This window comes from Heliangelus exortis, chromosome 1 (assembly GCF_036169615.1).
Source record: "Heliangelus exortis chromosome 1, bHelExo1.hap1, whole genome shotgun sequence".
Taxonomy (NCBI): Eukaryota; Metazoa; Chordata; class Aves; order Apodiformes; family Trochilidae; genus Heliangelus; species Heliangelus exortis.
This window is the reverse complement of record NC_092422.1, coordinates 61,355,629-61,370,837: the sequence shown is the minus strand read 5'-3', so window position 1 is coordinate 61,370,837 and position 15,209 is coordinate 61,355,629. Positions and strand designations below refer to the sequence as shown.

Here is a 15,209-nt window from a genome sequence, read left to right as displayed (position 1 = left end):
GTAAACACCCAGATTCAGTCAAGGAATAGGTAAAAACAAAGCAAAACTACTTCCCAAAAGTAAAACTCACTAATTTTTAAGAACACTTGTTTGTCTCCCTTAACACCCCAAACTTGCTTAATTCAACCTTTTCATCTGACCACCTGTCAGTCACCCAGACAAATCCTCTGTTCACCACTGATGATTCCTCTTCACTTGGCCATTCAAGTACCAGGGTTTCTATATCTCAGAACAAACGGCAGAAACAATTAAAAGATTTTTTTTTATTAAAAATCAACATATTTATACATTTGTACATTCCACATACTGCTGTACATGGTCACCAACATAACTATTAAGTCAGAAAGCATTAACAGTACAGAATTCCATATGAACAAATTTACTGCAGGGGAACTTCAGTTTTGTAATCAGACATTACAGAATGCCATTAATTTATTTTCTTCTTTTCCCTTGAAAAGTAGCAGCACATTTAATTATCAGTGTCCACAAGGCAAAAGACCCAAAGTGTTGTAGAATAAGAGAAAAATTAATTAGTAAATATAGGCAATAGGAGGAGAACTCACAATGAAAATGTGTTAATTGCTGCCTCTTATAAATAGGAGGATGTTAAAAATAGAGCTACACTGAACAGAGACTTAAGGAAATTCAAAAGAGTAGTAAAATAAGAAGTTCCTTCTTAATACAACTGCATAAATAAAATATCATTCAGGACAGGAGTCCTGCAAAGAATGGACGTTATTATAAAGATTCAGCAATCAGGATAATGCTTGTGGGTTCAAACATGTCATAAAGGTCTGGGAAAACATACATATTCTCCATGCCTTATAATACCTTGCCACAGTTGCAATTATTAGGCTCCTATGTGGTTGATGTGATAAAGTGACATTTTATTGAACAAAGCCAGATGTGCTCAGGAGTCCACCCAGAACTCAAGATTTATACCCATGACAATTAAGTGCTAGAAGAATGACATTAATAATGTAAAGAAAAAAAATAAAAAAAAAGCTAGAAAGCTTTCAGAGATTGGGACCTGGGGGAGCCAAGAAAAAAGTTCTCATTTTAACCCTGACTCCTGTGCACACCTGAGTCACCACAGACCAGGCTGCCCCAAGAAGTCAGTTCATTAATTCCTGTTGTGTGCTCTGTGTAACAAAAACCAATTGCTTCTCTTCTCCAGATTTCAAGGTGAATATTCTTATAGCATAATCAATATGATAACTTTACATGTTTAAATCACAGAAATGAAGATCTAACAAACTCTTCTAAATATGCAGACATTAATCTTATTTCAAGCAGAGTGCTAGATTCTGGGAAATTTTTTCTCATTATTATTTTTCCTCTCTTTTTGACTGCATATGATGACATATAGATGTCATAAGTAATTTTTATGTAACGGAGTGTGGAAATATGAAAGCGTAGAAAAGGATTTAATGAGTGCTTTTTGTATGTACCAGCAACTGTAAGAAAAAAAAAAAAAAAATCTGCAATATTTCTGTAATTGGAATATACATCTTAAACAAATGTGCCTCATTATCTGCAAAAGCATCTGTCTGAGAGACTAATCTCATTTATTATGTCCTGAATCACAGACACACAATCAAATAAGAAAAAGTATCTCCACTATTGTTTTGGTTTTCACACATAAAAAGCTGGAGAAGACACACTGGAAAAAAAAAAGTGAGATTAATTAAAACCAAATAATTTAGCAGGAGCTAAGTTAATAAGTATTCTGACACAAACCAAAAATCAGCAAACGGAGTGTGCCAAAATAAAAAGAAGAATGAACTTAGGAACTTCTTCAGTGTGAAGTTCTCTTGCCCAAAGTGTGTTGTATTTGCCCCACCTAAGGGAACTTGAATGCAGACTTCTTATTAACTTCCTAATGATAAAGCAGAGCACACCACACACCTCTCTGATGTAGGCTCTCATCTCCCCCCAGGTGAGCTGAAGTGCTGTGTGTACACTGAAGAGCATCCTCCACCTTCCACCTCCCTGCTGAGCTCTTGCTCTGCCTTAGCCTCACACTGGTTTTCTTTGCTTTTTCTTTTTGTTACTGTGAGACTTCCATATTAATTCATCCAAATGAGTTCTAGTATAAAACTGAACAAAGTCAGAGGAAACAATGCATAAATCAAGTATCAGTATTTTTCTAGTCCACATTTTAGGGCAGGGCTAAATGAGATCCCCCAACTTTACTATTAATCACCTTTTGGCCATCTGTGATTGCACATACACTACTTTGCATTGGTTTCTGTATTTGTGTTTAAAAATACTGTTGCTGCTGCATTTTAGCCAAAGTACAAATCTGGAAAAATACCAAATATTAATAAAGAACAGTTTAATCTTTTACAGTTGTACTTCTTCATGCAGTAACAATATTATCTGCCTTGTGATCTAGGGCATGATTTCTCTTCCACTGCAACACTAGTTGAGCAAGAGAAAGTTCATCACTACCTAGTGGCCTGAATTTGTTTAAATCATGGAGAATGATGTTTGTTACCTCCTTAATAGAAAGAACAAAGCATACTGAGGATGCTCGCAGCAAAGGAAAGCATTTCTTACAAATCACATGCCACTGTACACAAAAGGATTACCAGATCTTTGTAAAACCACTTCTTCTCTATCAGCAAACATTTTGAGGACAAGGGACTACAAATTTGTCCGTGTAATCACTGCCAGTTGCACACAAAGTCTGAAATCCATGAATACAAGATACAGAAGAATCTGCTCATACCAGTGCAACACAGGAGAATGACTCGTGCCAGAAATGCCCAAAACCCAAAAACCTTGGTTTTGAAGGTGCCTGTCACTACACATGGCTTATGTCTTAGTAGAAGGCACTACAAAATCCCTCACTTGGATTTTATTTTTTCAAACCCAACACAACAGCTATACTTTTCTAATTTCAAAGTCAGAAAAGAGAAAGATCCAAACACCTTTTCGCTTCAAACAGAAAGAAATGGATATTTTTTTCTGTCCCCCAGATGTAGCCTGGTTGCCCCTTCCTGGAGGCAGCACTATGCTTACAAAGCTGCTTCATAAGCCAACCTTTCCCTAACAGGAAACTTCTGCCCAGACTGCATCTAGAAGACACCATGCAGATGCCCCTTGTTGCTGAGTCTCCACTCTGATCTGACACACTGAAACAGTGAGTAGTCTGCTAACTCAGTTGCGTGCCAGTCAGCAACCATGGTATTTATTAGAGCTTTACAGAATTAAAAATGCTTTGGCTTCAAAATACTTGTGTTTTTTTTGAAGTTGTCATTTTTAATATGAGTTGTGGAGAGTTGCTTTGTTTGAACTGATTACTTTAAAAAAGTTAAATAGCAATTTGAATACTTATTGGGACAGTCAGTAAAGGTTTTGTTGCTATTTGAAAAACCTTAGTTTAGAGAATTCTATTTTGTAGAATATAATAGAGCAACCCTGTAGTGAACCTTTGTAGGCTTCTTTCCAATTTTTAACTTCTTTCCCTGATTCTGATTGCACAAAGTCACCCACAAGTACTAAAACTTAGTCTCGTGGAGTTCCAATCTGCCTAAGTTATGTTATAGCAAACATTTAGCACATTAACCTGTACACTCATGTAACAGCTACATCTTTATCCTCCCCAAAGAAACCCTAGAATGATACAAGATCAATTTATTCAACTGTATGTACAATATATTTGCATATTAATAAATAAACCAATATTAAAGTTGTCTCTTCCTCCATATAAAAGTGACTACAGTCTGACCTGACAATCTAACTTTTGGTTTTTTGTTTTTTTTTTTTTTCTTCCAAGCACAGCTGTGTGACTGAGGATATCAGTTTCCACTCTGTTTATTACAGCAACTGTAGGAGTAGAAACCTAATGGACCAGTACTTACATTTAAATTCTATATAGCAGGGGGGAGTAATAAAAAGTGCATCAAAAGCAAACAATTTGAAGAGTGAAAATCAAGTCCGTGATGTGATCCTGGGGAAGAGAATCCAGCCCAAAAGAGACCATGCTGCAGCAAACATCATAACCAACACACATTTTTGTCTTGATAGTAAGCTGCATGATGTCAGTCTTGTCAGGTAATGTTTCAAGAATTCCAACTCCAATGGATGCCATCTCCTTCTCTACAAATTTATCAACACCACGTTCAGTGCAAAGTGACATTTCTTAAAATAAGTGTTTGCCTTGTCTCCATAACATTCATCCTTCCTGTGAAGAAAAGGCCCATTTTCCTTAGCTGTTTATTATTATATACAGAAGAGCCTATATTTGCATCTCTCCATTTCTGGTAGTGAATTTTCTTTTCTATCTACATTCATTAGAAATCAAAAGATAAGTGGCAATATTTCATATTTACTGGAAGTCTTCCCATTAACCCAAAGATTAGTTGTTCATCTTGATTTATATCTCAAGTAGCTGCATTTTGTTCCTTTTTTTTTCAGCCCTCTTTCAGTGGGGTATAAGTCATGGGAACCTGTGGGACTGGCACATATTTCAAGTCTGATTGCTGGAGCTAGAGAAGTGCTGAGTCATGTTGGAATTCAGATGTCTGTTTGCAGCACAGTGTGTGTGCACCAGACCCCCGTTTGGGTATCTTACAAATACAGGCTCAGAGAAAGGATTTTGGCACACCTGACACACCACCTTGTCCGAAAGAAGAACTGGGGCTCCTTTTTGTTTAACCTAAAGAGAAGGAAAAAAATTCCAAACATTAATCTAGCAAGAAAGGAAGGGAAACTGCAAAGCATAAAATTTTAACTGTACCGAGTGGACAAATCTGCTCAGTGACAGAGATAGTAGGAAAAGCCAGCCTGAACCATTTACCTTAAATTTAACTTCTACATTCACACTCATTCATTTCCATGCTTCCTTTACCGCTTTTTTTTTTTATCCTCATTTTATTTCTTTTTTTTTTTTTTCTTTAAAAGAGAAAAGCACTCACATTTAATGCAGCTGAAAACCCAATGCTGCTTCCTAAACAAGGTCACAGGACAATTTCACAGCAAACTCAGCACTTATGCATTTTTATTCCAGACAGATTGTGCTAGGTGCCCTAGCAGAATTTAGTTGTGTTAGAACTAAACAGATTTAAGAATCTGCTGGAAGCTTTAAGCAATACAGCTCTAGCTAGGAATAGAAAAAAAAAATGCACAAATTAATTAAGCACTAACATAAGCAACTAACAGTCTTCAGTTAATATAAAGTGCAGGGTAAACTTGTTTGCCAATTCTGACAGGTCTCAATCCCAGTGAAAAAAAATGTTAACTCACATTTTTTAAAGTTTCCGAAAGAACTTCATTAATCTGTAAATTCCAAATTCTCTTTAACTCAGCCCAGAAATTCACCAAGTTGTTCCTATTTCAAGACTCCCAAAATATTTCGGGGAGATTTTGTTTTACAGAGAAAGCATAAAATTAAGTTTGAATCTAGTAGTCGCTGCAAAAAAATACTAAGTGCAGCTAGTAAAATTGCCAAAGACAACTTTGTCCTAATTCTTCAAACTATTTCTGATTATTGTATATCAAAGGACTGAACTGTAAAGCTTTGAAGTGACTCTAAAAACAAAACAAACAAAAAACACCAAACCAAACCCAGCAACTTACTTTCTCATACTTGTAGATTAAGTTTTCAGCTTGTGCTAACCCCAGTGCAGCCTGAGTCATTCGTTTTGTATGAATGCTTTGCCTCACTGCTGCAGCCAGGAACGGGGAGAGGAGCTGCACTGACCAGCTGTCAGGCACCAGCTGCAGAACTAGAGCTGCATCAAATTCAGCAGAGTGGTTATTCAAGAGATCCACAGCAGCCATGACCAGGGCAGAATCCGAGCTGCCTGGATTTAGATACACTGTCAGCAGCATATGGAAAAGCCTCCGTCTGTAGTGCAGGTCTCTGTTCTCAGAGTTCCATATACAGTATTCTTCAGCAGCATGGAAGTCCTTTAACTCGTGGACAAGGATATGCAAAGCTTTCTCGTGGTCTTCTAGCTTCCCATATAAAATTGCACTTTCCATATGAAGGTTTGTGCCCTGGATTTTGTCTGTTGAAAGAGAAACAAGGCAATACTTGCTCAGTGGAGGAGACCACCACTCCCTTCCCCAAAGTCAGTGAGAACAAGCCCACACAGCTCTGCTACTGTTTCTGCAGGGGTGCTGGCAGCTATGAAGAGGACACATGCTTCTAAGCACAGGAATGCCTAGACGTATGGACACATTTCTAACAAAAGGGACCTGCAAAATATAGTAATTACTAAAAATATGGTAATTACTAAATAACAGGTGACAAAACCAGTGTCACTGACCTCTTTATTCTAGCCTTTATTCTAGCACGGCAGTCTTGCACGTTTCTGCACACACTGCTAAGGTGTATGAGAAACCTTACAGTGAAGCTGCAATATTTTTAACTTCTGCTTCTCCCAGTATTATAACAAAAAATACAGAATAGTTTGAATTCCATAAGAGATAATAAAGATCAAATAGGACTTCACTTTAAGAAAGGGCCACTACAAACCCTTGATCCAGCCTGATAGTTTAGTATGGCAGCCACGGGCAGAAGGAAGGGGAAGTTCATCAAGGCATTGTGAGATAAAGTAGAAAATCTTTAACTTACTGTAAAGGTGATAAAAATTTGGCATAGGTCTCTGGAAAAGGTATGGCAATACAGTGTTTTTCTCCCTAGAATATTTTGGTTATTAAGGAGGCACGCACCAGTATGCATTGATCTGACCTTCATGTAAGATATGAATTGTCATGTAAGAAATCTTGTATTTTGGAGTACATGGATTTCAAGACAAACAAGCCATCTTGTAACTCTTGCCCTTAAAAGTTTGTTTAAAAGTTAAAAGATGAAAAAGATCAAGAGTTTCAATGACTGTATTATATTATCCTTTGCTGACTGGAAAGGTGAAAGAACATTAAACATTGGTAAATTGTTTTAGTTGCTATTCAGCTATTTTTATTTCCATGTCCACTGGACTTTACACTGAATTTCAGAAAAAAACATTTTACACCTTTCAGTACAATAACAAGTCATTTCCCTTTCATCCTCTGAAACAGAAACAGTGGATGAAAGTTTAAAAATTGGGCATAAGAAGCAAGGGAAAAAAAAAAAAAAAAAAGCTCAGCCTTATACCAACAGTAAGATGGTATATTGTACTTTTCACTCAAAAGGATGCTCATATTTTTGCTGAGTATAAACCTCAACTTTCAGGGTGTGAATGGGTTATGGACAACAAACAACTCCTTGGTAATCAGATTCTGCCAAGCTTCACTTCATCTCGCCGTGAAACTGACTGCTTAATAAGAAAGCCTTTTAAGACTTCCATTTGCAAAAAAACCTGCCAAAAGTTACAAGCTCATAATTTAAAACAAATTGACTATAAGATAAGAAGAAAATATTACAAAGTGAATATTATGAAATGTACCCTATTTTTTCTAGCTAGTTACATTATCCTGTCTTTGGTGCAGTGGCAAACATAGTATTTGATCTCCCATAGTTCATGAGGTACAATGCTATTAACAAATATACTTTCTAAATTAACTTACGTCTGTTAAAAATAAAGAAGGTAAGCCTATTAACCAAATGCACCTAGAAAACTCAGATGTTTTTAGTTTTCTATCCTTATGAGGACTTTGTCTTCTGCTGGAACAGACATACAGCATTTATGATAGACAAAATGCATCTTACCCAAAATGAAGTGTTTTCTATAAAGATCAGACTTCTGAAGATGACTGCGTAGTTTAAGCAGCAGTTCAGTTTTTTCTGTACAATTATCTGTGGACACAGACTTTAGCTGAAGTATTGCCTCCAAGTACAAGACAGCTAGATGAGTATGGTACTTTTCTTTCTACAGATAAAAAGAACATTGTTAGTTCAGTTTACAAAGACAACCCCTTCTCCCCACCAATAACAGTGATCAATATTAATATAGCTACATAGAAATGTATTTTAATCACTTTATTAATTTGAATTAATCAAAAAGTCTTTTATTCACACACACAGACAACTTAGAATCAGAGAATGGTTTGGGTTGGAAGGAACCTTAGAGATCACCTGATTCTAACCCCTCTGCCATGGGCAGGGACACCTCTCACTAGATCAGGTTACTCAAAGCCCCATCCAACCTGGCCTTGAACACTTCCAGGGAAGGGACATAACACAAGTTCCCTGGGCAACCTGTGCCAGTGTCTTACCATCCTCATAACAAAGAATTTCCTCCTAATATCTAATCTAATTCTCCTCTCTTCAAGTTTTAAACTATTGCCCCTTGTCCTCTCACTACACACCTGTGCAACCTGTGCAACCCCAGGTTTCCTGTAGGCCCCTGCACGTATTGGAAAGCTGCTATATGGTCACCCCAGCTGGTAATAGGATCAACTTAATCAAATCAACTTGATAAATTATACTGTATCTATAGTATGGGATTCTCTATTTCATTAACACATGTATTTCAAAACAGAAATATAAAACATCTTACTCCTAACCTCCTCTTCGCCTCAAATAAACAAGCTCTATAAATAGCTTTTCTTGTGCTAAAAATATTTCCTTTCAATAGTTCATCTAATGAAAGTCAATGCAGTAAAGCAGATCTATCTCCTTTGAGTACATGTACGATTTCCACTGTCTTCTTTTGTTTCCTTTGTAAAAAGAATTATTTTCATCTAACTCATTCTTTCTCATATTCAGGTATGTTCTTTGGCCTTTTCTATTTCTGCAACAAAGTCTGAGGAAGCCACCAGAAGCAGAAAAGCACACCTAAGGCACAGTGCTTTTTGTGTTATCCAGTACCCAAAATTCATAAAAGCAACTTGATAATCTGACTGTTTGAAACATTCTCCCTAAGGCATTCACAATAATCTAGTACTTTCTAAAGACCCACATCAATTTATAACCCAGCCTTTACTAGCAGGTAGATTTAATTATGAATTATTTTTGGTACAAGTACTCTACAAGTCACTGGGTTTAAATCAAAAAGTTTGTTTGAAAATATTAATTACATCAGTATACAACTAGTATATTTATCCAATATGGTATCACACACCCTGATGTATTTGCAATAGCAATAATGGGAAACCACTGATCTAGCACATGTATTTGAAGAATGAAAACTAACAAGCTGGTCATCTGTAGTGCTGAGTTCTATCAACATTCACTTCCTTGCTTTATTTGCAGGTCAAAGTAACTGTTCCTGTGCTTAAAATGTCTCATATCCAAGTACCATAAGGTTTGGGTCCTCCTGCATTATGCTTAAACACCCAAAGATAGAATACACCATCACTTGTGACTTGTGAGCGTATCTTTTGGACATTAAACATCTAGGGTGCTTTGGAATTCCATGGTGAGAGGTGAATGGTATAATCCTATCATTAATTGCTCAAATCTTCCCAGAAGGACAGCATAAAACATGCCTACCTGTAAAATGCTAAGTTAACAATTTTATTGTATTGCTGCAGGACTAGCAGTTGATCAATCAACTTTCTATGATTTTACCAGCTGGGAGATTTGAGCTTCACTGGTTCAACAGAAAAGCAAGCAATAAGCAGATATATTAAAAAAAAACCCCAAAAGCCTATCTCTGAGGGCAGGTAAGCAACTGCCTTGGCATCACAAGAGATGAAAAGTTAAAAATAATACAGATATCTGCTTGTGTTCTACTTTAATCTTAACACCATTCTTTACCTAATCCAAGTACATCTGAAAGCCTCAAATTAGGTTTATTCCTTCTAAACTGGCTTTTTTTCCAGGTCTGCATTCTAAATCTCAAGCCTATTTTTAGTATTCTTGTAGGACTCACCTCTATTTTTCTTTCCAATACTAGATGTTCTAGATATTTAACACGTGCTTTAGGATATTTGTTAAGGCGATTGATTGTATCGTCGGGATTAATGCTGTTTTTCTCCTGTTCTTCCAAAGGCCTTTTAGTGAAAATCTGCACCCCAACCTAGAAAGAGGTAATTGCATTTAGGAACTCAGCAGCAAGCGTTCTATTACTTTTGAATTTTAAATACTTATTGAATATCAGGTGAGTTAGTACATTACTAAACAACACAAAACCCTGTTCAACATTACCACGATTACACCACTCAGTGCTTATTGTGGTCTCACTCTCTCCTATCTCCATTATCTTAATTCACAGCCTATACATTGTCCAGCCTGTAAACCCTGCTGTCAGGCACAGCCTCCAACAGTCACAAAAAGTATGGAACAGATTGGCATAAGATCAGAACAAGAGACTTCAGCTTTTGTAGCACAGAAGTCTAAGTCAGAGAACAGAAATTTTATCATATGGGAGGATATACACTGAGCAAGAGACTTCTATAATGATCAAAACAAAAGTTTAGGTATCTGTCACTGCATGTTAATAACTGAGCTTTAAAGGCATAAAAATTGAGCAGTGACAAGTTCCAACAGCACAGACTGCTTGATATAACATCAAGCATCCCATTTAACAGCACACCATGCTAATGGATGTTACATAATTGTTTTTTAAATTTGGTGGATTAAGTAAATTCTTATAGCAATGAAGTTTTGTCTTGAATGAAGGCTATTTATTCCACATCCTAGTGTATGTAGATATCACTTGTCCCTGGAATCCTTTTAAAAAAGAAAGAGCAGCTATTAACCTGTTACATTATTTTTATTTTTAAGATCTGAAAATCATCTTCCTTAGTAGGAAGAAAAACAGAAGACATGCTGCATCTTTCATCATAGAGAATGACCTAAACTTTGTTTTCAAAAGAAAGAGCAAATTACAATTAGCACTTGTTAACAGAGAGACACAGAAGAAACGAGCAATCTGGAGTTTTTCTTCTGTTGATCACTATTTAATTGACATTAAATATTCAAAAAAAAATGGTCCAATTAGTTATCAATATGGAACGACATTAATGAACACCCAAACATCACTGCAGGGAAACGATATTTATGATGTTCTGTGAAAAATACACCACTCACAAACCTCTTCATTTTTTTGTAAAACCCATTCAGAATATTTCCACACTAGATCTTGGTCAGAGCAGAAGGTAAGAAAGTCTACTATATATTCATAGAGATCTGAACGTGTAGAATCTTCAATGTCTCCATCTACTATTTTCACCCATAACTGCAACAAAAAGAAAAAAAAATGAAAGCACTTTAAATTTGTACAAGCTCTTCCAACTCAAATTTTATGTGAGCTACCACATGGCAGCACCAGTTGCAAGGGACCTCACTGGTGACTAAATTTAGTCTTTCCTTCATTGCAACCTTTACTCTGGAACACCTGCCACATTCTACTGCTTCAGACCCCTTCAGTCTCATGTGGGTTCTCACTCTGAGAGTGATTGGCTGAATACTTCAGGAGGAGGTACACTAATCACAAAGAAAGCTTTTATCAGAAGTCCTTTTCTCCAATGCATGGTATACTTTACATATATTCTGTAAATTCAAGATTAAATGCAAATTATCTACACAATAAAGAAGAAAACCTGATGGCTTGCTCTTCTTTCATTTTGACTGAAAAATTTTAAGTACCATGTATGATTATTTTTACATACATTATAATTTGAAAAGTGTCACATCTAGCAGACCAGTTTAGCATTAAACCTTGCTCCAAGCATAAAGAAAATTATCTTGTATGTGAACGAAGAAGGCACGTTCTGTTTTTGTGGTCCTTACTGGTTTTCTGCTCAAGAAACTGCTGTTCACATAACTCACTGGAATTCACTTGACAGTGTAACTTTGATAAATGCACTCAAAAAGCTACAGAGTGAGGCAAACTACTTAAATTATTGGATATTGGTCTGAGACATACATTCTATTTATCAATCAAGAACATTTTTTTTTATCTAGATGAAGTTTTGCAGACAAGAATAGAAAAATTATTTAGTCTGCAGATCACTGCTAGTCTTAGTGAATCAGAAGGGGTCCCCACAAAGGGATTATTAGCCCAGCTGAAACCCACAAATCCTGCAGAATGTGTTCACTGCCCATCACTAGATAAGGAAACAAACACTCAGATGCTGTCAGTGTATGCCATGACATTAAATATTGCTTTGCTAAGTGTATATAGACTAACCAGCACAGGATATATGCCTGAAGTGCCTCAAATACCTTTTTAAGTGATCTGTTGATAATTTTAGCTCTTCTGCCCATCTTCTGAGAATACAAACATACGTTCTGGTATGCAGTTTTGCTTAAAAAATGGCATACAAGCATTTAAAATAGCTGTCATCTTCAGTAAGCTCTTCAGTTTTTTCACAATATATATATATATATATATATAAGTATACTAATTTATTCAAGGAAGTCTTATTATAAGTTTCTCATATATAAACACACCATTACTTTTCAAACACATAAATTAGCACCTCAGGTTTTTATCTCAAAGTTAAACTGGTATTTTGAAATGGTTTACAGATGACACTAAAAGCTTTATTCTAACCTGAAGTGCTGCAGCATCCTGACCATTGTAGTGATACAGGAGACCAAGGGCAAAATACCTGTACAGAAAAAGAAAAGATTATTAAAATAGCTATATCTTACCAATTTCATTATGGTTTGATTAGCACAAACTATAATAATAAATCAGTTGCAGTGACACATAGTCATACCTACACTTGAACAAGTGTCTGTAGGCTCTTCTCCAGAAAGCAAATTCAGTCCTAAAAATGCATCTGTCCCTCTCCTGGGTCTAAGGCAGTTTCTATTTACTAGCTCCAACTTAAACAAAGTATGTGTCAAATTAGAGATGAATCCCCTACCATTCTTTGATTCTTATACAGGCTTAACACATAGCTCCAAATAATAAATATTCATCCAATATTAATCAGGTGCTGTTAAATCAAATTTTCATAGTGCTTTTACTTAAAACTGTTTTACTACCAGAAACTTTATTTTCTTTACTGCCACATAAAATCAAGGCAGGGAAGGAAGAGCTTTATACAGTGCCATTACAGAGGGTTTTTTGTGTGAATTGTAATAAAAATACAGCTAAAGTTCTCTAATGGCCATTGTCATAGAACCATGTTCTACCATTCACTTTTGCAAAAGTATGGCATACAAACCAAACTTAAAGACAATTTAACAAAACTATGAAATAAATAAAATTACTCTAAATCTACTCAAAATTAAAAGACTCCTTTTCAGCATTGACATTGCTACCATTAAAGAAATTAAATCCAAGACAGAGACACTACCTACGACTGGAGTTGGTATTTTACATTTACTATCTAGTGTTTCCTGCTTAATGACAGTCAATTCTCCACCTGCTGGCATTTCCAATTTGAAGTCACTTGCAGTTGTCTTAAGCAATCTCCTTTTAGTGAACCTACAAAAAGCCACTAGCTGGTTAATAGCTTCTACCTAAGGTAATGCATGCTCCAAAGAGTCTTTTTATTCTGTCCATGTACAACAACTACTGCATCCATTCAACTCTCACATTGCCACAAGGGCAAACAAATAACTTTTTTGTTTGGTTGGTTGGTTTTTCCCTTCCACATCAGTACCAAACCTGTATTTTTGTACTGAATGCAGAAACTTTGAGGGAGAATTCTGTATTTATCAGCACAAGACCACATTTCCTTTACTTCAGACTGTCAATTAATACCTTTTCACCAACATTTTTACATGCTGACAAGGCAGGCTGAGTTGTCTTTTTGACCTAAAGGCACAGAAACTATGAGGGTTTGAACACAGAGCTCTAAAAGCCAACAGCATTTCAGGTAATTTCCCCCCTGGTGTCAAGGTTGCAATACTCAAAAAAAAAAAAAAAAAAAAAAAAAAAAATCCACTCACTTTTTGTGTTTTTCCAGCCAAGCAGCACTATCTGTTAGAAGACAAAAGTTCTCTGAAACGAGCAGATCCAGCAGGCTCTCATGGTTTGCCTCTGCATACAGCTTGAGTAAAGCTGTGTCAATATCTTCCTTGTAGCCATTTGCAACCTCGGTGCTGCGGACTTCGTTCAAGTAAGTCATGAGGAACTGTTTGCATTTTGTCATCTTCTCCTGGTCGCCTTGGGTCAGCTGGTTGAGGTCTGCATACTCATGCAGAGGGGGATGAGACCGTATAAATGAAGAGGAAGTAGGCAACAGGAAGGGGTAGAGAGAGATCAGCTCCCGGACATCAAGCTGGCCGCTTCTGCAATTACAGTGTCAAACTAGATGAAGCAAAAAAGAAAGAAAAAGTATACATAGGCACAAAAAAATAAACATACTGGGAATGTGTGCTCACATATGCTTAGAGTCAGGACACCAACAAGTTGTCAGTTTCTGAAAATTCATAGAATCATAGAATTGGCTGGGTTGGAAGGGACCTCAGAGATCATCAAGTCCAACCCTTGATCCACTCCCGCTGCAGTTACCAGACCATGGCACTGAGTGCCACATCCAGTCTCTTTTTAAATATCTCCAGGGATGGAGAATCCACCACTTCCCTGGGCAGCCCATTCCAATGTCTGATCACCCTCTCGGTAAAGAAATTCTTTCTAATGTCCAACCTAAACCTCCCCTGGCACAACTTGAGACCGTGCCCTCTTGTCTTGCTGATGGCTTCCTGGGAGAAGAGACCGACCAACCCCTGGCTACCCCCTCCTTTCAGGGAGTTTTAGAGAGTGATGAGGTCTCCCCTGAGCCTCCTCTTCTCCAGACTGAACACCCCCAGCTCCCTCAGCCTCTCCTCATAGGACTTGTGCTTGAGTCCCTTCACCAGCCTGGTTGCCCTCCTTTGGACCTGCTCCAGGACCTCGATATCCTTCCTGAACTGAGGGGCCCAGAACTGGACACAGGACTCGAGGTGTGGCCTCACCAACTCTGAATACTTTGCGTTGTATTCTTGCCTTCTACGCTGGAGAAAATATATTCAGAAAAAAATTGGAACTTCTTTTTACTATTTCTATCCAAACTTGTCTAGTCTATCATTCTTTTTCCTTCTCTAGCCTTTAAAAGCTCTGAGAATTCAGAGTGGCCAGCCTTTTGCTTTCGACATCTCACAAAAATGTTCTGTAGCACATACAAAAGAAAAAAAAAAAAAGGCTGAATAGACTTAGTGCAGTTTGTAGGACTGTCCCAGACCTCTTCAGGGAAGCCACAAATGCTGTACAAGGTGTGCAGAAATCAGCAGCTTCCCATAAAAAACTAAAGCTTCCAGAACATGTGCTGGATGATGAAAACATTTTCCCTAACTCTGCAATGCACCAGATTCCTCCACTGGCTCACTTCTTCAGAAGGTTCTGAAAACAAACTGTAGATTAATT

The 15,209-nt window shown here is 37.0% G+C and overlaps 1 protein-coding gene across 1 annotated transcript in view; it reads right to left on the bottom strand.

Moving 5' to 3' along the window:
• Positions 1-248: 248 nt before the first annotated feature.
• The window catches only part of TGFBRAP1 (transforming growth factor beta receptor associated protein 1), a 37,596-nt gene continuing 22,635 nt past the window's right edge, over positions 249-15,209 (bottom strand). The window contains exons 6-12 of the mRNA XM_071744782.1: positions 13,754-14,095; positions 12,402-12,459; positions 10,938-11,081; positions 9,774-9,920; positions 7,667-7,826; positions 5,587-6,020; positions 249-4,666 (exon numbers count right to left, since the gene is read on the bottom strand). Coding sequence (XP_071600883.1) covers positions 4,478-4,666; positions 5,587-6,020; positions 7,667-7,826; positions 9,774-9,920; positions 10,938-11,081; positions 12,402-12,459; positions 13,754-14,095 — 1,474 coding nt within the window. The 3' untranslated portion in view covers positions 249-4,477. The remainder of the gene's footprint in view (positions 4,667-5,586; positions 6,021-7,666; positions 7,827-9,773; positions 9,921-10,937; positions 11,082-12,401; positions 12,460-13,753; positions 14,096-15,209) is intronic.